We start from the raw sequence: 24,839 nt of genomic DNA, 5'->3' as shown, positions 1-24,839 counted from the left end.
ACTGCACTTCATATATTTTGCCAGGCCCATCACACTAAGCACTGCTGTGCTATGATGACATGATAAAAATATTCGAGATGCACAAAAGCCCAAGCGACAGAACCTTCACACCTCGATCAGGGCATCCAAAAGCTGCTCTGCTTCCTGGAAAGGGCACACAGAGGAGAGAGCAGCCTTATTATGACATCCATGTTTATGCTGCAGACCACCAGCACCGAAGACTCATACTCAGCAGTGACAGGCAACCAGAAGAGCAGGTCTGTCACCTCAGGGTCCACCCTGGGATGAAACAGATGAAAGGCTGAGCAGATGGACACCCTTCCCTACAGGAAAATGCAAAGAAGAGCATATATCTGACAGCAAATGTGAGACAAAGTGAGACCATTATCAACCAGTTTTTTTCAAATACACATGCCTCATAGCTAGATAGGAATAAATCAGCAGCATTATGGCTAGAGCAAGGTCTCCTCAGCCTTCCCATGCACTGACACGCTCAAAACAGTGCCACCTTCCTTCAACAGGTTGCACAGACTACCATTTCATTACTTTTCACATAAAAAACCTTGCTGTTTCTGAACAAATCTCAGCCAGTTCCACTTCCTTTTTCTTTCTTTCAACCTCAATCTATTCTGGTGCAGAGTTTAGTTTGCGTAAGACAAAAAAAAGAAGAAAGACATCTAGTAACACCATTAAGCATATTGTGTATACATAAAAAAGCGCTCTGAGCTATTTTATCATCAACTTGCCAGAATACACACAAAAGGTTATATGCAAAAAGCCAACAGGCTCCTAAGAGATCATTCTCTTCCACATACATTCAGCCCTGATCTGTATTCCCACACTTGACTCCAGTTAGGAAAATAGCTGTTGTTCTACTTTGGCACTACTACAAACACCTGGCTTGGCCAGGATTTCAGTCTTCCCACTCGGATGCTGAGGGAACCATTTCAGAGAATGCATGTATGTGTATGGAAGAATTGGAATTCACACCAAAACCCTGTTCATCTCTACTTGGTGACAGATCTCACAGCAAAGACTACGATGACTCTTGCTCCTCTATTTTGTACACAACCTTTTATAATAACTGTTTATTTAGGAAGTGTATCTTATCTGTGTGATTTTCTTCTCACCTTGTTCCTTCCCCATATTACTAAATGTCAAAAGGCACAAAAGCCATAAGGGATTCACTGTCTTGCAATGGTCAACCGTTTCAGATGTTCAGTTGCATTTTGTCCATCCTCAGGCAGGGAACCTGCCAGGCCACAGTACTTTCAAGGCGAAGATTCTGATAGGGATATTTATGGTCCCAAACACTTTTAAAGCTTGCCAGTGCACAGCTTAACTTCAGTACCTTATTTACTAAAAAAAGTTTGGTTTACAGATTGGAATTTTGCACTGTTTGCATGGGAATTAAAAAATCAATATTCACAACTTTTCCAACTTAAAACTAGTAATAACATAACAGCATAGAATCACAATTTAAATATATAGCAAGCAACTGATTTTCTTGGATCACCATTAAGCAAAATGAGTAATGGCAATACTGTTACATAACATCATATTTCTGGCTTCCCTGAACACATCCTTTATTCCCCCCAATGGGAAATGTGGTCTACTGAGGTTAGTTTATGAGGAGTCTGAGAATTTATATGTTGTTTTCTGATGTCTGTAAGGGAGCTCTACCAGCCTGTAGTCAGTCACCTAGCTACAGAACTTCCGGAGATGTTAAGGACAGGCAGCATTTCCAACATGCATCGTAACAGGCTCGTGCACACATACTACACATCCGCTTTGTGCACAGGTATAGCAAAGGTCTGTTACTTTTAGGATGTCTCAAGCTGACCCATTGCTTTTGTGGAAAGCACGCGGCTTCTGAAAGCAGAAACTGACTTACTAAGTATGAACAGCATAACAGTACTGTGCAGACACTGCAGGGCTGATGCTTCCCAGGAAAGCTGGGGGAAGTTGCAGGCAAATTCTGTGTTAAAGATAAAGGTTATCTAAAGCTACAGGGTAGAAGTAGTATTGGAATGCTCTCATCCAGATAAGCAGCATTCATTGGACATTAAGTATTTCTGGGGAAAAGAAAACACAACAAAACACCCTAATTCAAAAAATCAAGGGATTGGATGGATATTGGAGCCAGATTTCAAATCCTCAGAACAGCCAACAACTCAGATTACCAGCTTTTCTGAGCTCTGTGGCTTCCTCCAAACTGTCACACACAAACGGTGTTTTTATTCTTCATGCCTATTTTTTAGACCACAAAAACACAGGAGAGAGAAGAAACAAAATTCACCCTGAATACTTGAAGGGTAAAACACATTGGTGGTGCTTTGCTTTGATGTGTTTGGGGTTTTTATTTGTTTTTTTAACAACTGAAACTTCTCTTTTTAGTTCAACAACTACCATGTTATCCTACTACTTGAAATCCTCTTTTCACCAGCTAAGCATGCACATTTATTTCTTCACACCACTATACAGCAGAAAGGCTACGTGCCTACAGGTACACACTAATTTATTCAGTGACTTTCCACATCCTGCAGGAGAAATGCAATTCTCCTGCCAACAAAGCATGGATGACTTTCAGGTTTAGGGCATTTTTATCTTCCATCTGCTTTGTTATGCCTTCTCAGCACTCCACATGCATGTTTGATAACAAACAACACGCTCTTGAAAACAGATCAGAATACAGAGAGCACAAGACAGCTTTGAGCTTGCAATTTCTCTGCACCGTAACCAAAGGACTAGTCTACTAAATATGAACCACCTGCCTCACACTCACCTATATTTTTAATTAGTATGCAAATAAAAAAATAGTCTTGCTTACATAAATAAGAAGTCTTTTTAATTTTCCTTGCTTTATTAGGTATAGAGGTCAGCCACATGACAAAAACAAAACAAACAGTATCAACATGTGCACATCAGCCACAGTACCTTTTACCCAAAGTTTGCTGCAAAGAGGCTGCCATAGGAACAGCTGTGTACGCTTACAGGGTCACAATAATATCCATTTTCCCAAAGAAATAAATCAAGATACAAAATATCTTTTTTTTTCTTCCAATAAAACATTATTATCCAGGGGAGCAGTGGCAACATTCCAGCACATCTGGATCAGCCTCCCAGAATTACTCAACAGTGACTCATAGATCAGTCTGCCTTTCAGGTTTTTTTTTTTATTTTTTAAAGCCCTTTCCTTGCAAATCCTTTTACAGTATCCGTCTTTCATCACTACAGCCAACTGTATCCATTTAAATACCATTCCAGCTGCTCTTCTTGATGCTAAGAAAAACAGAAAATTAAAAAATTTATAGAAACAATTAACATGTTTCAGCAGCTGACTGCTCCTGTGCTTAACAACAGGTAATGGAACAGCGCTATATATTTAAGGAAAGTGAAACAAAAAAGTTGCCCCCTAAGAATAGCTTACAATACAGCATTTACGTTCTGTATAAACAAGAAGAGTCCTGGGAGAATATCAGCAAGGAACCATCGAACAGAAAACTGGTGGGGGAGCTATGTACTCGTGTCTAGAGCTAAGAAGTAATTCAATCCTGACCTCCTTGAAAGACCAACTGCCTTGTGCATTTGTTTCCAGTGCAAAGCAGATGTTTCACACACAAACTCCCACCCCTATCCTCTACAAGGGTTTGCTGAAGAAGCTACTTTGAATACCGTACTTCCCCACTGAACAGACCATTTCTTGATGTAGGGTGAAGTGAAGGAAGACACGTACTCTGACATGCTGTAATGCAGAAGCCTTTCATATTTTCACCTAGTTTGAGTAGTGAGAAGATTTAACATGAGCTCTAAACAGAAACCAAGCCATCTATGGTTGTCCAAATTTGCCACTGCTCTTAACTAAAACCCCTTGCTGAAGTCCTTATTCTTGTTATAGCCTATTCCACCCTCTCCCATGAGCCTATGAATTCGTATGATGTGTTCTGAATTGGAGCAGAAAACTGACCTGGCTGAAAATTAAGTGCATTTGGCTAAATTTTCTTTTTCCTGGTGTATCAGTTCAACCTTTGAAAGAGACTAAAGATTGCAACCATGAGGCAAATCACTGTCATTATCAGATAAGCTCTTTAGGTTGTGGAGAACCATCGTTATACAAGATCAAAATGCAATGTATAAAACAGGAAAAGAAAACAAAGTGCCTCAGGGCAGCAGGTTGCCTTAAGTAGCCTTGTGCTTCTGCCACGCATTTCAGTCTCCTGAACTGTGGCAGTCTAACCATGTGTCTGAAAGATCAGTTAACTGCATTGGAGAGCTGGTTGGATTAAAAAAAAAAAAAAAGGAGCAGAGTATCTCCCCCTGCAATGCTGTCTTTTAGCTGTATCAGCTCCCTGATCTGACCCTCCCACCTTCCCCATGACTGAACAAGGATGTGTACTTGCACAACGAAGGAGGTAGAAGCTGCTTGTGAAAGTAATGAAAGTAAAAATAAAAATCCATAAACAAAACCACCACCCTAGCCCAGCCCCAATACACAGTGAGCTGCAAATCAAAACTCATCGAACAACAGCAGTTCATGGCTTACTATGGCAAGGTTCTAACAATGAAAGCAATATTGGACAGTATCACTTTTAAGGCTTAAAGTTATGACCATGGCTTAGCAGCAGTTTTACCTCTTTCACATGAGTGTGAAAGGACACAGACATGTCCAGCAGGATCTTGCGTTGCTCCACACGCCTAACGAAATCTTGTATCCGGTCTTCGAGCTGATGGGCAGCTTGATAAATTTCCTCTGGGTCACACTCCCCAGTCTGAGCAAGCTGTTCAGCTGCTTCTAGGAGCTTATCTGCATTGGTATATGTGTTCTGTAGAGAAATAAGTTATTTTCACAGGATTGAATGAAAGAAAATTCAGTCAGTATATTCTGAAGCCACTCAAGTAATGAAAACAGAAAGCCAAAAAGGCCCTTGGAATGTATTTTTCTTTTATCTTCAGTAAGGTTAAATTCTAGTAACTATTTTTTTTTTATTTCTAGACACTTTTTCATTTAACTGTGAATAAATTCATTCCTTAGCTCCTTTTTTATGTCTATTCAAACTTCTCCTCAATCCAGAACTTGGGAGCCTATTTATTCTTCCTTGGAATTAGTATTTTATATTTACAACTACATTAAAGATAAGCCTAAATTAAATGGCTAATTACTCGCAAAGTGGCCTATTTCAACACTGGAAAAATCACTACAGTCAAGGCCAGAAGACTTTTGAAATGTGTATTATTAAAGGTAACGAAGTCCTAGCTGCTGGTAGAGATGCTTGGCAGCAAATAGACACATCCAGCAGGAAAGTGGAAAGTGACCAGGCACAGGAGGAGAAAATTTCTCTCAATTCTTACAGAAGCGAGGTATCCAAAATTCATGTGTCATATGGATTACCATTTGTGAAACAGCAGCAACAGAACAAGCTTTAGAAGTTGGCTATGCCCGAGCATCGGAGGGGAATACTGTCCCAATATGTCACAGGATTAACAACGGCAGATAACTGTCCCTGGATCACCACAGAAAGCAGAATGGCAGAAGTCTGGTACCTGATGCGCTGAGACCGCTATGGTCAAGAGAAGAGAGAGATGTTTAACAACTCTTAAAGCTTAGAACTTGCAGCCTGCATCTATATCTTTCTCATTAATTAAAAAAAGGACTGATTCCAAACATTTGCTATGATTTGGGTGCTCTTTTTGAGCCTAATTTTATGTTTTCCTGCCTTAGAACGGTTCTTAAAACAGACTCATCAAGAAAGCACACAAGGATGTTAACCTCTAAAGACAACAGACTGAAGCCAAGTCTACACTGAAGAAGTTTTGCTTATGTCACCACATCAGGTCTCCTTATAAGTTTGCACCACAGACTATTAAAAAAAAAATTCTCAACAACATAAACTACACCTTTCTCTTTTCTCTTCCGCCCTTCCATCTTCTCCCAACCGCAGTTACATCAGGTAAAAACACTGCTTGCCAAGATAAATTAAGGCTATGCAAATGTGCTTTTCATTGCCATAAATATAGTGTCACTCCTCTAATTAACATTATAATATCCACAAAAGTTAAATCTGAGCCCAGCCCTAAAACTGCACTAAGGGGCAGGAAATAAGAGCTCTCCTCCAGGGTCTCAAGCAAATTACTAGGCAAGCCCAGGACAGATTACATGACTCAGTGCAGCTTTCATATATTCGCGGGGAGTTCCCCCTTCATTTATTACAATCTTTTTATGGAAGGAATTCAACCCATGCTGCTCCTTGATTTTGACTTATGTGCCTCTTAGCCCTTCCTTAACCTTCAGCTTTTTAATTGCTTGGAGAGGTAGAGAACTCCTCCCCAGTTTCCCTGGGAAAGCCTGCAGAGACGAACATAAGCCTATCCTTTTCAGCGGTGAGTGCGCTATGCAACACTCCAGATCACTGGCTCAAGTCGAATTGGCCCAGAACACACTCTGATGCGTGCTTTGGTGTTTTGACTTCTACGGTCGCAGCTCACACGTGTTCAAGGGGCAAGGCTTAAGAGCCTTAAGGCACTCCTTGAACAACAACTACTTCATCAACCCAGAGAGCCACACCCAGCTGCAGATGGCTGAAACAGAAGTTTCCCATTTTAATGAAAACTTTATCTCACATGTGAAGCATTGTTTATGAATTCCAGGAGTATCTTCCATATAACACAGGCCCAGGCACATCAGACTTCTCTTTCTGTAAAGTGGATGGTAAACTGCCTGTACTTAAAAATGATCACAACCTAGGTGCTACTTCAAAAGGGGTTGCAATTCTCAAACCTTAACAGCAGACACATGCTTATCACTAAAATTTCTCTTTCAAATAGAGCCGAAATATAAATATTTATCTTGGTAGATAATAACTGCCCTTTGGAATAGAAATAGCAGCAAATAGGCATGACTTTCCCAACTCTCTGCTTACTTCTAAACAACGCTTGGAGGGGAAAAAAGTAGTAATGTGAAGATTTTTGAAAATGTTGGTCCCATGGGGTAGCCACCAGTTAGAAAACAGAAGGTTAGGGAGGAAGAGCAGGAGTTCTCCCCTGAAGCTGCCTATGCCAATTTCCTAAGTTGACAAAGAAGCCTTCACAGTGACAAATCCAACAAAGGTTTTTTAACAGATTAACACTTCCTGAGCATTTCTCCACTAGAACACCCTCCCCAAATCCCAGGGGAAAACAATCAGCCTCGTAAGAGCTTTAAGAAGTCCTCTAGTCCATCCCTCTGTGCACCACAACGCGACCAACTACACCTGAGGCTTTTATAAGCGTTCTTCTCTGAAGTGCTGGAAGACCCTCCATAATGGAGAGTTTACCACCCTCTCCAAAAACATACCATATCACTTTCCCAGTCTTCCTGTTGAGAAACCTTCTCTTCATATTCTTCAGAAAAAACAAACACCATATTTTTAGAAAGCATATAAAGTGACACATCATAGGAAAGGCAGAAGATAATTTTAGGAGACTAGTTCAGAAACGAGTGCAATTGATAATAAATACAGCAACAGAATTGAGTGGAGGGATGGGCTGAATTTCATACAAACTAGAATTTATTGCACTATGGAGGGGGAAGAAACACACACATGGATGGAGGGAGATTAACAGAGGTATACAAATCATTAAAGGCAGAGAAAATTAAGATAGAGTACTCACTAAATACAGTGGATGCTATAATGTTTAAGCATCAAACAACACACTTAAAATAAAAAAGCAAAAGTAATTTTCATCTAAGGAGCAATTAAATTGCTTAACTCATTGCCACAGGATCTGGCATACATTCCAAGGGCATAAATGGGTTCAAAAAGTAGCTAGCCTTATTAAGGGAAGAAAAGTCCATTGGTGACTATTAAACACCGGTTCTGACGCATCCTTCAGTTACAGACATCAATTAAGCCTAGACAACTGGGAGGCAAAAGGTAACTTTTTACGCATACAGCCCCTTTTCTTTGTGCATCTGGCAATGGTCACAAGATAATGTAAGACATGGACCTTTAGTCTGATGTATTACAGCCATTCATGGGTAAAGGGAAGAACCAGTTCAAATACAGAAACTTTTTTTACAGCCTTAAAGGAGGTGGTAAGAGGTGGTGGTAGGGAAATGACAGGTATGTTGAAATGAGGTTTGGAAGAATCGTTCTTGTGCATCTGCGAACTGGCTCAGAACTTCATACAAAAATGCTTAGGGAAGTACAACCATACTATTGATTTGCATCCAGTGCTTCTAAGCTGAAAATCTCTGCCTGCAAGTTAATCAGTTACGCAAAATTTGGAGTACTGACACTTTGACTAAATGGCCTTTTGGATACAAAGATGATCATAGGGAGAGGGGAAAAAAGGAAAGAAAAATGTAGAAAGTGAACCAGACAGGCTTCACATGAAAAGAGCAATACTCAGTTTTTCAATAGTGGGTACAAGTTGACATGTGTATGTGTAGCATGAATGTCAAAATATCAGAATCTGGGGAGGATTATTGCCTGAGTTTTGACTAGTGTTTCTATAGTGGTAACAAGAAGTCCCAAATGAAGAGAAACAAGCCTTCACTTCATGAGTTTTAAAGTGAATAATTTGTGAGCCCATTGCCCATTTACTCTGGAGCATCTTTTCTATTCTACACACAGCTTATTTTAACATCTCTTTGAATGCTGCTGAGGAATTGGCACCTCATTCACATTAAAAATAACGAGGGAGGAAGCAGAAGAGAAGAAAAAAGAAATAATAATTTTAGCCTCTCTCAAAATCAGAAGTTAGCTTCGATCAGGAACATTTCAGCATTACTGTTTGCTCCCTGCATTAGATAAAATATTGCCATGACACTGACTCCGTTTGATGCCGCTTCCCCTCAGCTTCTGACTAGAGCTGACTGAAAACCCCTGATTATGCCTAGAGTCCTATTAAAAAACAAGGCAACAAAACAAAGCACAAGAAAAAAACAACAACAAAAAACCCCAAACCAAAACACAAAGACCTGGACCAACCAGAAATGTAGGTAGAGAAAAAAATCAGCCAAAAGTTATTCATGCTTTAACAAGGACAGCAGATTGCTGTCTTATACTTGAACATAATCTTCCTTATAACACCAACAACAGGAATGCCTTTTGGGGCCTGCTTACATTCAGTTTTAGAGCAAGTAAGAGGAACAACTCAGAGGGTGTGCCTCTCTTGGCAGTCCTTACACATTCAAGAGTTAGAGATGAAAAAAACCCCAAACTTATTAGATCATTTTGTCCATCCTTCTGTCAGTGGAAGATGGTCCCCTGTAGTATATTTAAGTTCTTCGACCAGCCTAAGTTTTCAGTATCTCCAAAAATAGAAATTCCACCCATCCCCTAAAGAGATAATTTTAAACTCCAGCATTCAGTTTCAGGAAGTTTTTGCAAAGTATTTGCTTTACAGCTTTCTACTTTAAAGTATAATACAAATTTACAAGGTGCTTTTTTAACAGTTGACATCCCACTAACAGTTCTACACACTTCATCCCCTTTGGTTACTCAAACATTTTTTTCTTCTTTGCTCAAATAACACAGTATATAAGTATGAGATCATTCAGGTTTTGTTAAGTGTCTTACATAAACAGGTTCTTGCCTGTCTGACCCAGAAAAATAAGTATTTCCACAGGGAAAATATTACAGAATTTACTAAAAATGAAGTATTAGCCATGCATATGGAAAATCCAGCATGTGTATATACAAAACTAACAATGCTTATTACTTTGGAAAATTTTATAGGAAATCAATATTGAGAAAGCTTCCTGATGCTATTTCAAGTCCTCAGTCAGTGCAGTGCTCTAAAACAGTGATGTGATACCACACATCCTTGCTGAGCTCCTGCGTGTCACTTCAGAATTTTCTAGTAATGTGTCTTCTGTTTTGACTGAAGGACCACTGTATCAATCCTACCTTAATGAGACTTTTCTTGATGACTCTTCTACATGTTTACTCTTACCAATCACGAAGACTGGACAGACAGCACATATTACTAATAGGGAGGATTCTAGCCTTCAGCTTCCCATGGGTTTTATTCACCTCATGCCCCCTTTTTGAGGCTGCTATCCAAACCAATTTCGTCTTGTTATGCTCCCTGTATTCCTTAGCATCTCTGTTTCTTTTGGCTTGGCTCTTCTGCACAGAAAAATGGGCTTAAGTTCTATCATCCATTCCACTTAAGGCTAAAACTAGAGTCTTCCTATGGAAAAAGCATTGGTATCAGTGATTCAGAACAGAAGGGGATATACAAACTCAATTGTATTTAAAGAAAAAATAAAAAACAAAGCCAGGTTGGCCAGTTTAGTTTCTTAGGAGTCCCCCCTCTTTTCCCCCCATCAGACTGTTGTGGGGATTTGGGAGCTCCCTGAGCTTAAAGTCAGGAAGCAGGGCTTTCAATTCATCTCCAGCTCTTACAGGCTGCTCAAAGTTTAAATCCTAGAATCCCATGGAATTAAGTTAACTTTAAAAGGAGAACTTTCTTCTGCAACTCAACATTTGAAAGCATGCTTTTGAAAATAAATAATAAGTAATAAAATAATACATATTAATAAATAATAATTGATAATAAGTACTAATAAATAGTGATAATAGCAGCAGCTCTGTTGAGCTTCCAGGCTCTTACTCTCTGTAGGACTGTGGAAGTTTGTCTTTTTCTTATTGCAGCTGGAACGCAAAGGAGTAAAGAAATAAAAGCTTGCAACAGGAACAACACAGCCCATTTCTTGGAACCGAATTTTTTGTAGTGGAGCTCCCTCTGCCCAGCACTTCAGCGCCAGAGTAGGAATTTTTCATATACTTCCATGACAAATGTACAGTCCTTCATATGATTGTTTTTACCTGTGCAACCTCTTCAAAGTCTTCATGACGTTTCTGCAAAGCTCTAGCCCGATGCAGGGATTTTCCCACTCCAGTATGTTTGCTAAGAAAAGCTTCTCCATGGTTTTCAATCCAATCCAACACCTGTGGTACAGAAGAGACACACACAAAACCTCGAGTGGATGTACTGAATGTTGCAACAAAAAGGCAACTACTCAAGAAACTAAGAACCTGTAGAGGAACTGCTTATAAGGGACTGCAGTACTGTTGGATTAAAACGCAGTATTGTAATTAATGTCCTTCAATGGCATCTCATCAACTTTTCTGAAGACAGTAACTAGCTCAAACTAGCTAAATCATATGTTTTAAGATTGTATGTATATTTTGAAGCCTACCAAGGACAATCTCATTTCTACACATTCATCAATTTGACAGTTGTCTGATCCAAATGGTTAGACTCCATGTGAGCGTCTCTCTGTAATCCATTTATACCTTCAGCTGACTTTTTCTCTAACGTAACACTAATGGAGTCTGCACATTCCCCACAATCCTAGTGAATAACACAGTGAAGTTTTATTTTAGATGAGAATTCATTCTCCTACTACATATTATTAAGTCAAGAAGAAAGATTCTGTAATAGAAGCTTTAACTAACACAATAAAATTGAGCTGAAATCATTATGAGATGAATGACAATGACTGCATTCAGAGCATATGAAGGATTTAGGCCCAATTCTGACGAAGCATCTCCTCAAAACATCAGACATAATTGAGTATTGTAAATTTTATAGCTGAAAAAGTGAGAAACAACAGACATTTTAAGGACATTAAAGCTTCTACCACAATGACTAGGTTGACAGCTTTATAAATAGTAAAAACTGTACATGTAATTAGTTCCCACCAGTTAACACAAAGGATTACTGCACACATACCAAGTTTCTGATGAGTGAATGAACAAAAACATCTGGTCTCTCTCCAAACTAATACATCTTAGCGATATCTTAATTCATTAATTCGCTTGCGTGCATACAGTATTTAATTCTTTGGAAGACAGTCAGAGTTTCAAGAATGCTGTGCAGAATTAATGACAACTGCATACAAGTGATTTTCTTAAGTCTGCTAACCATTTTTACACGGTATTTATGTAGTGGTGTGGAATACTTTGAATACTTCACCTAACATTCATCTCGAGCATTTTTGGTTTTGGTTTTGTTGTGGGGTGTGTGTGTTGGGTTTTTTTGTTGGTTTTTTTTTTTAAAGACCCCAAATGTTTTCATTTTGCGTTGAATATACCTGCCAAAAGCTTGTACCTTTTATCTCATTATCTGCTAGTGTCCTTTACCCTGATTCCTGAAGTTGGGTAAGGTTTGCCTTTTTTTTTTTTTAACCCTTTTCCCATAGTGAAAGGATTTGACACTTCGCATAACTAAAGAGAAAGACTTTTTTTTTTCCTTCTTCCAAAAGACTTCAGAACCATTCCTGCAACATCACTCACAGCTATATTCAATACACATGTAATCCCACACACTATTTCCATACAAAATATCCATGCTTTCTTTAATAGACAAAAATGAAACCATCTGGTGTGATTTTCTGATTTATCTTGACTGTTAGAATCTTTTTTGTTTTACAAACTCTCTCTTACTGGACATCTTCAAAACAACAAACAATCCCACAATGCCACATAATCAAGCCATCTCAAATCACCAACACTTATGCAATGTTTGTTTTTCCTAGTAAGTATTGCCAAAAGAATATTATTGTGGTTTAGGTCAATGTACATTTTCATTTGTTTCTTTCAAGGGAAAGTATTGATCAGAGAAGGTAGAGCGAGGAGCCAAACATGGCCTCAGTTATCCTTTAGGTTTATATTACCAATACTTCTGACTAGTTTCAGGGGACTACTCTGCTTTTCTCATTATAGAGAGAGTTAGAGAGAGACATGTTTGGATCAGAGAATTAGACTGTACTCTGGAGACTACTAACAGTTATAAGCTAACAAATGATATCAACAGCAAAATCTGTCCCAGAAAGAATGGGATGAAAAGCAGAAAGTAGCCCAGGGAGAATGATTTTTGTTCCAAATAATGCTCAGTAACTTCTCAAGAGAAGAAATTGCCATAGAAATCCAGTACACAGATCATGACATAAAGCAGTCAACTAGAGCAACGTTGCTGCCTCTAAGTGGAAACAGTATGACTATAAGTCACCTTAGTGTTCAGCCTTCTTACCTTGATTCTTAACAAAACGGAGGAAGCACTCTTTCTTTGGGAATTTCACAGCATGTGAAAGCAGAGTCAAAGAGTAAAAGTTAAGGTATGATCTTGCAGTGAGAGCTTTTGCATACCACTTCGACCAAAGGACAGTATCATTAGCTGGCTCTGATATTAGCCATCTAGCAATCTAAACCAGTGCATTTTCTCCCTCTTCCTGGGAGAGGTAAGAGCTACAGAAATCATCACACCAACACGCTAAGGGCTTGCCTACTAATATTGAAAGCAGTAGTTCAGCAATACATAGGAATTCAAGAGGCTCAATACTTCTCAGTTGCTTTAATGATGCAATTAAACTCTAACTGCAGTCTCAGCAGAACCATCCTTATGCCCAATACAGCATCTAGAAAAAAAAAAGGCTGATTTTTAAAACACCAATACTGAATGGAAGAAACTACTATGGAAAGATGGCTTCATCTTGACAAATTCATTGCTCATGGCTGTAGAGCACAGGTTTTGTATGCACTGTTTGCAGAAATAAACAATCTGATCTTTTGCAGACTCAACATGCTCATTTTCACCAGTCTCGCCCATATCATTATCCAGTCCTTGTCCCCTCCCCCCCTTAGCTACTTTGCACACACTCACTTTTCTAATCTCCACCACTTACTTGGTGCTGGCATAACATTCAGAAGGGGAAGATGGAAATCTCTGCCCTTCTAATCTTCAGCTAGTTAAAATGTGGAAGTACTCTCTCCCGAAAAGAACCATTTCACACTGGAACCACCTCCAAAACCCACAAGGGGATCACACAGTGAAATCAGTATGATTTTGACACTGAGCAAGTAGCAAGCATTCTTGGCCCGCCCTTCATTAGTCAAGGCTGAAACAAGTGGCTGTTACAACAAAAACTCAGACAGAGGCTTTGGGGCAGACAGATCAAGGAAGGAGCAGCAATACATTTATCCAGAATGGACAGAAAAGACACCCAAGGTCAACGAGGACCTAATAAACGTTGGGGAGGCAGGGGAACAAAAACCAAAACAACCTACTATAAGTATGTTTTACTAATCTCTGGCTTGCACACCATCAGGAGTGTTTTTCAGGCCCAAAAACTTTCACCAAAGGAGTGCCAGCAATATTACTCTACCACAAACATTATGTTCAATTTTGACCTTTCATGGCTTAGCCACAGAAAAACCCCACAATACTTGGACAACTCTGCTTTATTGCTTTGCACCTGAACTGTCAGAGCCAGCTTCTTTCCTTTCCTTCGGTGAAAAGCTGGCGTATTAATTATCCACTTGGTACGCTCATTAATTCTTAAGCATTAAATTATACTTTTATTAGCATGTTTTACACTAGAGGGATTATTTTCAACAATTAAGTGCAACAGCCAGTGACCTGACTTCTATTAACAAAAAAAAAAAAAAGAAAAACCCCACAAACACCAAAAACCCCAACACCACCCAAACACCCTTTTTTGCCATTAATATAAAAACTAACCAGGAACTAGATTTCCTGGCATGTTTCTGCTATCTCAGCTGAAATTCAGAATTCTGTTCAGTTTAAGTCTGCCAGAGATTTTCACATTTCAAATTTCAGATTTTCTGTAATTCACTTCTTATGTACTATCTCTTGTATTTCCTGTGCTACCTTCCTCATTACTTGCTTCAAGAAATCAGCAGATTATTCTTGATATACATAGCTAGCACCACAATGTTTTTGTTGATTTGGAAAGCTCCAATAGAAACACTTTCCCAATCCTGAACATAAAAGACAGAAGAAAAAAAAAAACAAAATCAAAACAAAACCCCAACTAGACTTCTAAGGTGAAAGTTACACAAAATTGAAGTACCAGCTCCACACAGCCAACGCCCTCCTCCAACTCAACTCTGTCACTCACTTAACACTTCCATGAACTGCTTTACTTCATTAATCCAGCAAAAAGCTACGCCAGCAGAGGGAAGAGGAGGAAATCACAGATTCATGTTGAAGGACAGTTATAGATTCATTTACAGTGCACTTGGTTGCTTGCCACTATGTGCAATTTAACTATAAATAGTGGAAGACAGCCACAGTTAGTTTATTTTGACATTAAAAAACCCACTTAACTTTATTGACAATAATTTTAAAACGGTTTTCATGCTAGTGTCTAAATCATGCTAGATAATCTTAATTGAAATTTTTAAGGTTTGAACAAAGACTAAGAAGCCCAAGAGAACTTGCAAACGAAAACTGAAGTAGTTTAGAAAGCTGCTTTGGAGCACTACATATATCCAAGACAATTCTGAAAAGGTTTAAATTTAACCAATACCTCAAAAACTGAGTAATTTCATGCACTGAATGGTGTCACTGATCATTCAATTAAAGAGCTAACATTTCTCAGATAAATTAGATGATCTGATAAGGTTGTTTTCTTTTACAGGAAAAAAAGAATCCTTATTATTCAAGATCACTTTTCGCCCCAATGTATTTTCAAGGCTGAGGGCACTACAGTCTGCCAAAACAAGGCCATTCCAGGGAAACACCATTATATGCTTGCCATTGTCTTTAAGGCATCTCCTCCTGGCTACTATTAGATTAATTTGTCTGGTATGGATGTTGAATTATCATTGTCTGACAGCACGATCTACACTGAAATGAAAGCATGAAAAGTTGTATTGCAAAAGGGAATATTAATCACCATTCACATTGTGATTCACAAAGCAGTGCCCAAAATACACCAGTATCTGAAAGTTAAGTTGAAGTAACATAACAAAGAGCTATACTTCCACACGCAACATTTCAGAAGCCCCCAGCCTGGATGTGAATGGCCATTACAAGGATAAACCAAAGGACAACCCAGTCTCTGGCCATAACAACTCATGGATATTAAGGGAAGGGCTTAGGAACATGGCAAGCAGGGGCTGCATCTCTGTACATAAGACCTAGTTTGAAATCTCAAGTGGCTGATAAAGATGTGCATTAGCACCAAAGGCTGCAATTTCAAATTGTCAAGAGGGTATCTTGATATCTTATGCAAGATCTGCCTTGCAAAGCATATAGAGAAACCAGAGGCATGAATGGGAAAGAAATTTCTCCAACCAGCAGGTAAGGCATGTACTGAATAATGAGCCTAGATGGCCAACTGGCTCATACTGAAAACTTCTAGTACACTCTGGTACACTCACAATCCACATGAATGATTTGGACAACACATTCTTCATACTAGAAGTCATAAAAATAGGTAAAGATGTCTACTTCCTTGTTTTCAAACCTGTGACTGATGTTAAATGCACCAGTTCCAGGGGCAGACAGATCTCATACATAGAAGGAAAATCCAGCTTCTTGATGAAGAACCTGGTGGTGACTCTACAATGACTTGAGTCTAATGAAGGGTTATTTGCCAACTTCAAAGAACAAGGCAGTTTCAGAGCTAACTCCTCCACTCCAAGAGCCATGACTTAGGAAGAAGCAGGAAACCAGGATTTCCTACAAACGTTTTATGACTCCCAAGATAATAAAAGCAAAGAGTAGGAACAGCACAGTAAGACTCATCATAGCATTATTTAATGAACACCTTCCCCTGGGAAATAAACTGCCTGCAGCCTGGCCTACAGGCCTGAAACCTGAATTATGTATCTGGTAAATAACCTCAGAGGATCCCTTGTCCTTGGTCACCTAAGGAGGTCCTACTTGGATTGAATTCAAACTAGAGGAAAAAGTTCCAGTATCCAATCTGCATTGGTTGGCACTAGGCTACCACTGAGAGGACCTACATTTTTCCCTACAAGAAGCTAACCACTGCATTAATTTCAGTTTCTGAAGATTCCTTATGAAGCATTTTAAGTTTAAGAGGTGATTCATTTGTGGACTGTGCTTCATCAGTTTTGACGAATGCCCTTCATTGACCATTCATGCAAGTACCAGCACTGGACTCTCCTCACTAGCTCCTATTTATGTAGTAACATTGATAAAGACCCTCTAGGATTTATACAATGGCATACCAGTGTTTTCACTTTGGTTCTCTATGCCCTTCCTGACCATTCATAACATTGACTCGGCTTTTTTTTTTTTTTTTGTCAGCTAACAATTTTCATGTTGAAGGACAGATTCATGTTGTAGGACATCTTTCAACATCCTTTGTCACATCTGATTGTTGAGAAGTTGGATAGCTGTCTGCCTTTCAATGTCTCTTTTTACATCAAAAATTCCGTAATGAAGTTTTTAATAATTTTACCTTTAGTGCTTAAGTATTTTTAAGCTGTTTTCTTTAATTTACAGGAAGAGATAGGCGCTGCGTATAGAAGAAAGTTGAGCTAACGAGATTGCTCACTCTTCCCATGGCCTGCCTGAATTAATACCTTTGTCAGCTACTGTAAATGATGGAAACCAGGTTACTTCGCTCCCAAATGCTCACATCCAGCATCATCTTGAAACAGGTGAGTATAAGAAATTTGGCTTGAAGTGCAACTCAGCTGGAAGAAGCAAGATTAGTTTAACCAAAATGTATGACTGGCTATCTAAAAACCCCATTCAGAAGCTCCTGAGTTGTGAACACCTTTCATTCTAGTGTAAAGAACATGATTGGCAGATATTGGCCATCTTTACTTTTTTACGAAGGCGAGCTATTAAGGGAAAATTACTAATGTCCCTTTCAATTGCAGCCTAAGGCAAACATTTTATGTATATTAAAAATCTATCAACAAAGGAATTCTTTACAGCTTTACCTCTTTAAGCTAAAATCATGTCAGAGATATTAATGCCAGTATTTGACTACTAACTTTTATGGATGTCATCATCATAATAAAAATATGTCAGCTAATAACCATTAATTCAAGAACAGCATCATTGCTGGAAAGGAATCTTATCTGTAATTTTTATACCTCTCTAGTATACTACTCTTAGATTTTAAAGAAACCAGATTAAGTCAATTAAGTATCGCTGAGGATTTGAAACTAAAAATTTGTTACAGAATAACACTTAACTTTTTGCATGTTACCCCCTACAAGCCTTTGACCCTTCAAGTCCAGAATTTTACCTAGAATGTGAATGTCAGCTTCCAGTACAAGCTCTGGATAGCTGTCTTGAATAAAAACCTTTTATCATCCCAACTGACTTAAAGTAAATAAAGAAGTTAATTAAAAAAAAAACAAAACCTGAAGCACAGCTAACTTGCAAATATAATGTCTACCTGTAACAGCCAATATGCTATGATAACACACAACTTGGAATCAGTCAGTCAATTTCATGCAATTATTCGATTTTTGAATGGAAGAACACAGGGTTTGGCCACCAACACTCACCTGTCAATGCAACCAGCATCAAATCACAGGCTGACAGAGTAGGAAGGCATTTAGACAACATGAAATAAAACCTACCTGTTGAACATCCTGTTGAAAAACACATAGCTGAAGCCGCTGGTGCAAGCGCACCTTTCGATGCTGCCAAATGTTTTCCAGCTGGCGCTGGTGGTGCAGTACTTCATGGATGACATCCAGAACATGATGAACTGCTTTTGAGTAGTTGGCAGAAGCAGTGAGGGAATCAGAACTCCCAGGAGTCAAAGGTCTCTGAAGTTTGTCAAGCAGAGACTTTCCATCTTGGCTCACCTGACCACCAGAAAGGATGAAGAATTACTTGCCTTGCCAAAAGCTTGTTAGACTATTTTTTCATCCCCCACACCCCCTCCCCATTTTACATATCTTTAAGAACTCTGGGAGCAGGTGATGAAGATCTTTTTATTCCAGGCATGATTACATGCAGCTGTTATAGAGAAAAAATATGTTTATAAAAATACATATTCTCCCTCTATATAAGACAATTTTAAGAAGTAACACTCTTCTAAACAACAGCGTGTCTTTTTTATTTTTCCATTACCTTAAGAATGCTTTTCCTTTAAAGTGATTTAAAAAAAAAAAAAAACAAAAAACAACACCCAGGTCAAGCCTAACTTAGCATAAATATTCTTCAGCTCTTTCTCTAGTCAACAAAGTACCTCAAATTAAGCATTCACCCAGAATTATCCTTTCACGAGCACCTCTCTCTTTTCCTATGCTGTAAAAGTGAACAGGTAGGTTACTTTCTATAGGTTAATATTAATATGATAAATACATTTAGACCAACAGATACTAACTTAGGACATGCTTTGATCCAACACGATTTACAATTTCTAAATTATTACTGTTACTGGTAAGCCAAAGGCAAAAGCGTAAACCTGATTATATCACTTAAAACCTTTCCATGCAGCAAAGAAAGATACTTTTCCAAAACGTGTTTAACTATCAATGCTGACAAGAAACATTAGTCATTTCTAATTGCTGTCTTCTCTGATTCAAACCACAGCAAAAATATTCCTCTTTACCTTGCATGCTAATTAAACAACAATAATCCTATCTTATCTGGTCACTGTTAATGTTTAGCACTTGCCAAGGCTGTTGAAAGCACTTTTCATTGCTGTTTAACTATTCTGTCACTTGTAGCATGAAGCTCAGAGAACTGTTACAATTCAGTATCATCCAGCTATCTGTAAATAGCTTTTCTAATAGCTCATCTAACAGGCAGGAAAATCTGAAACCACAAGACTGGAGTGTAAACAACAGTCTGAATCCATCAAATCAACACCATGTCAGAAACAGAAGATTTGTCAAGGCCTTCCCCCAGCAGCTATTTTCAACAATTTTCACTAAATCTGGGCACATTTAAAATTTGCTATTCAGTAGTCAAACAGATACAAATGAAAAGTATTTTCTAATAAATAGTTTATAAGTGGGTTTTTTTCCCAGTTCCAATTTAAGCTTTTTCCTCTTAGTAATAATAAGTATGAACACAGAATGAAGCTCACTTGGAAAGATAGCTCCTATAAAGTCAAGTCAGGCAGAAAAAAACCATATAGTCCATAGCAGTTATTATGATGATTATTTTATTTTCTGACTGCAAACCAATTATCTACTACAAGTCATTCAAATCTTTCAAGAAAATGGACTTCAATTACCTATCCCAAGTCCATGAAATTTTTTTCCTTTGGGGGGGGGGGGGGGGGATTAGTTGTGACAGCCCCTTGATCTGATTAGTTCATTAGCTTTACAAACAAATGATCATGCACATTTTCTCTGAAGTTAACACAGTAAAGTTTTCTTCCTTCCCAGAACATGACTACCTTAAGATTTCAGTGAGATATATAGCTTCATTTATATATATAACTTCATTTAACGCACAGCTACTGGATTTTCAAGCACACTAGTTATCTAAGCTTGTATGCTAGAAAGTTACTTCTCCAGTAATATACAGTAGTTATCCTCAGTAAAATCAGACTGTCTAGTCTTAAAAGCATTTACTCTCTTAAAATTACTGTCTTCCACTTTGCAACCAAGTCATGTTGTCAAGACATTGTAATCTAAAATGAATGACAAAGTGTTGTAATTTCCAGCGTTATTCTCTCTCTCCACCCACTGTTCATTCATCACAAAATGAAAGGAGCTCCATGCTGTAGCAGAAATGAAGTCATACATCTAATAATGATAAGCAATAGCTCTGTAATATCTTTACACAGAGAGACAACTCCATCAATCTTCAAAAAGGAATGTGCGTTTAAATAAGGCAAAAATAAAGCCTTCTGTCCAGAGGAGGAACACTACTTGTACATACATATACAACGATTATTTCTGCACCAATTCTGGTTGCTGAAGACAAAGCTATTGCTTTACCAGATGGGGAAAAGTAATGACCTGAAATCAGAAGAAAGGCACTTTTTTTTTTTGAGCAGTACCAATGAAGATTTTATTAAAATCTCTAGCTATCCCAAAGTCAAAAGCTACAGCTTTGAAATCCTAAATAAATTTTCAAGGTATTTTCCAAAGCAATTCTATAATCTACCCATCTAATTTATTTTCATTATGCATCACCCGGAAGCAAACAGTATTTAACATGGTAATCCACAGTACTTATTTACACTTAACAGCAGGCTCTCATCCAGTCATATCCCTAATTAAAAAAAAAAAAAAAAACACGAAAAAACCCCAATCCAAAACAAACAAGACAAGGCCAAAAAATCCCGCTGCTTTAACTTCAATGCTTTCTAATCACTATGCCAGACAGCCCTAGCTGCCTTGTTCCTTGCTGCACTCTCATGGAGCATGCACCCCAGATTGCCTCTCTTCACAGAAATCTATTACAAACATGCTATATCTTTGCCCTTTGTTTTACAAAAGGGATCCCCCCAATGAAGAGAGATTATAATGAAGAAATCTTCCCACAAAACATGCTCTTGTGAATTGAGTTAGAACACATATGTACTAGGATCAGGAGTTATATCACCAAAGGTGTGCTCCAGCATGTCAACAGATCAGTTGCCATAGCAAGGTGGCATATGTCAGGCATGTGTATATCTGTGTGTGTTTTACACAAAAGAACAACTCACATGAACTCTGGACACCTAACTCACAGTAATAAAGTTTATGCAGACCCTAAGATGTCAGGTATTAAAAAACCCAGTTTTGATATACCAACAACAGGACTGATCATCAGCACTAATCCTATCCTCCTTTACTGCCAAGTGAAATGTGACGAGATTTATGACTCCGTTGCCCATAAATAGAGCTGGTTCTTCAGAAAGTAGTTTTGTCTTTAATGTATAAATCACAACCATTATTTCAATCCCACATCACTCCTTTTAAAAGAAGCTGCAAGATCGTTTTTCAAATGCATACTTTTATGCAGCTTTCATGAGAATAGAAACTAATGTATTTAATCCAGAATAACATCAGTCCAATTTAACAGCAAAAATAGTTTTACCCTGTGATAACAACAACTCTAGAAAAAGCAAGCAAGAAAAGCTCAATAGGAAATACAGAAAATATCTAACAGTGAAGTTCATAGCCATGTGATTTCTCACTTCAGCTAACTAAAGCATGTGAGAAAACTCAATATTTGAAGAAAACCAATAGATTCTTCAGTCATCACTTTCTAGGCCACCTTCAGAATAACAAATAACAATTTTAACTGAAGTTGTAAATACATCTGCTACAAATATTAAGAAATATTTTTACTTCATTATGTGCAGAATCCAAGATTAGCATATCCTATGCGGCTGCTCTAAACTTACAACCGCTGACTATGTAGGCACGCTGGCTCATTTAAGTGTCTTTGAGGTTGGCAGAACTAAGTATATAACTTCTGGCTTGTTAGGTGACATCCTTTGATGGTTAAGCCTTTTTTGTGAAGCAATTTCAGAGATGGATTTTCAAAACACGCTTAAAGCAATCCATGCCAACAGAATACTTTCCCAAAGAATACCCAGCTAGCTTCCCTTCAATTAAGTGTTTAAACCATAGGATCATACTGGTATTAAAAGGCAGTAACATGCAAATGTAAATTAAAACATACTTAGTACACTGCATGGGTTGTTTGCACCACACATGGTCCCATCCTGCCTTTTAAATTTCCTTCAGAAGATTAAGGGGAGGACTTAACACTCCACTTTTGAACAATACTAGTGAAGTTCAGTATGCTGAAGAAGCCTGGTGCTTGAATTTCAAACTAACGCACTGTGCAACAAGCAATGCCAGTTCATGATCCAAACTTAACATTACACCATTTTATCAAGTCAGCAACCTAAGGAAACAAACAAGACGCTTACCTCAGAGTAAGCCAAGGTAATATGCTCATATATCCCTTGATGATGATGGATAGCATCTTCTAAATCTTGAAGTTCTGAGGGAAGCTCCACCTCACCACAGGCTTTACACCATGAGTCCACATTGCTCATGTACTGCAGAGAAAAAACATTCTGTTTGATATTGGGTTCTATCAATAAATACACACACACTGGCAATACACAAAAGGACTGGCATCTGTGTGACAGTGGCTGAAAAGGCTTTTTTTATCGGAAAAATATTTAATGTATTTCTCTCTGAACTGACCAAAAATGAAGCTTATATCAGAATAGAAACAAATAGTCAAGTCTGACTATACTTCTGCTTTTAGTTATGTGAAAGTCTGAGCTGTTCACAGACAGGCAGGCTTAGTTGTATGTTGGCAGCCTTCAGAACCAATTAAACTGTTGGCAATATTGATGCTTCAGGTTTACTCTTGCTCCTTTTCTTGACTTTACAGCTAAGAAAAAACTTACCTCACCCTGTACCTACCATTTCAGATGCATGAAAGCCAATTAAGGTCTTGTCTACACAAAGAGGTAAAACATGCTACAATTTTCAAGTCCAGACCCTCAGCTCTTACCCATCAACTCCTTGTGCAGATACTCATGGTATCGTGAGGTATCACCTCACCTTTTTTAAGTCTTCAGAGAAAACCAAGTTACTTTGCACGCGTGTGCACACACACACACACAATGAATTAGTGGTGAACTGTTCATTGAAACACTCCATAGTTGTCTGTTGGAAAGAGATCATCAAGGAGGCGAAGCAGTGTTAGAGCACAGAAAATTCACACCTCAGTCCCCAAAGCACTAACTTCTACACACAGGGAAGCACTAAATCCATTTGGCAAGCTGCTACAGCAGCAAGCATGTAAAGGATTTACAACTTAAGTGGGGGTCTCTTAGGACTAACAGTGAACTTTGGCTCAAGTCAAGCCTTTCAGGGGAAATTGAGGATATTGCAACAGAACCTCTTCTGCAGACAATTTAAGTTATCTCTAAAGCTTAAGCTGTCTTGACAGACAAGAAAGTGCCATCACAGCTCTATGCACAGCAGAAGTTCTGTCAACTTATTTTTCACAGCTAGGGGGCATGAATTTTATACCCTTGTTATGCTAGGAAAGGAAAGAGGAAAAAAGAACCTGTTTTTCTAGGAGTTTTCATAGCTGTTAAACTTAGTACAGCAAAGCACATGTGGTATCTGTAATCTAATTTTGTCCTTGATTCATGTCAAGGTCAAGTCCCAAAAGTTTTAAGAGACCAAGCTACTTCTCTCATCATACCTGCCTTGATTCCTGGAGCACATGTAGTCTTACGAGGAAAAAGTAATCCACAGACCATTTCTGGTACTCTGTTATTGTTTGAAAGACGGGAAGAAGGGTGATAGAGTATTTAACTCTAAGATACTTACCTAATTCTCATTTCATTAAGGGACAAGTTGAAAAATCTCTATGTTAAGCACTGAACATGAAAAGAAGCTTCATGTGGGACCACAGAGCTACACCTCTTGCACCAGTCAGCAGGCACTGATAGCTGTGTGCAGTCTTCACCGTGTCTGACAGTAGGCAGCGACACTTACCTGTCACTCGCAAGGGAACACACACATTCAAGAAGGGTGTATTATTTCTTTGGCTGCTTATTTTTTAATCACCTTTTTTATATAGGTCAGGCATCACCAATCTCTAAAGGGGTCATTCCTCTCATTCCAAACTCTCCTTCCTTGAACTCACTCTCCACCGTTAATGAAACAGCTAATATATCACAGCCAGTTATCTTACAAAACAACTACGACAATCCATCACAGTTAATCGTAAGATGAAAACTGCAGAAGGAGCAATTAAAAAGCAGATTAATCCCAGCAGATGCTGCACTATTTTCTCTCATTCTTCTTTTTCCTTCTGTTTACACTTGCATTTAGTGCTTGAAGAAGGTAATACCAACCCTTACCACAGCTGCTCACCACACACAACCACAAAATTTACTCCCCTACTTCCAAAGAACTTCATTTTATTACGAAAAGGACAGCATTTGAGTCAGGCTATACCTCTCTGGCCACATTTCACTCTCTCCTACGTGCATGGCTGACAGTGCTTAAATGTAAACCAGAATAACGCAAGCAATTAGAAAAACATCAACACTGATAAGGTACCACACTGTATCTATCAAATGCTTCAAGCAGGATGATGACTTTTATACC

At 38.5% G+C, this 24,839-nt stretch overlaps 1 protein-coding gene across 3 annotated transcripts in view; it reads right to left on the bottom strand.

Moving 5' to 3' along the window:
- TRIO (trio Rho guanine nucleotide exchange factor) overlaps positions 1-24,839 on the bottom strand; it is a 256,853-nt gene that overhangs the window by 129,021 nt on the left and 102,993 nt on the right. For all 3 annotated transcript variants that reach the window (XM_064443398.1, XM_064443396.1, XM_064443397.1), the window contains exons 8-11: positions 22,625-22,756; positions 18,369-18,599; positions 10,815-10,937; positions 4,632-4,823 (exon numbers count right to left, since the gene is read on the bottom strand). In XM_064443398.1, the coding sequence (XP_064299468.1) occupies positions 4,632-4,823; positions 10,815-10,937; positions 18,369-18,599; positions 22,625-22,756 (678 nt within the window). The remainder of the gene's footprint in view (positions 1-4,631; positions 4,824-10,814; positions 10,938-18,368; positions 18,600-22,624; positions 22,757-24,839) is intronic.

The sequence above is a fragment of the Phalacrocorax carbo genome, chromosome 2 (genome assembly GCF_963921805.1).
Source record: "Phalacrocorax carbo chromosome 2, bPhaCar2.1, whole genome shotgun sequence".
Lineage (NCBI taxonomy): Eukaryota > Metazoa > Chordata > Aves > Suliformes > Phalacrocoracidae > Phalacrocorax > Phalacrocorax carbo.
This window is presented reverse-complemented; position numbering and strand designations above follow the sequence as displayed.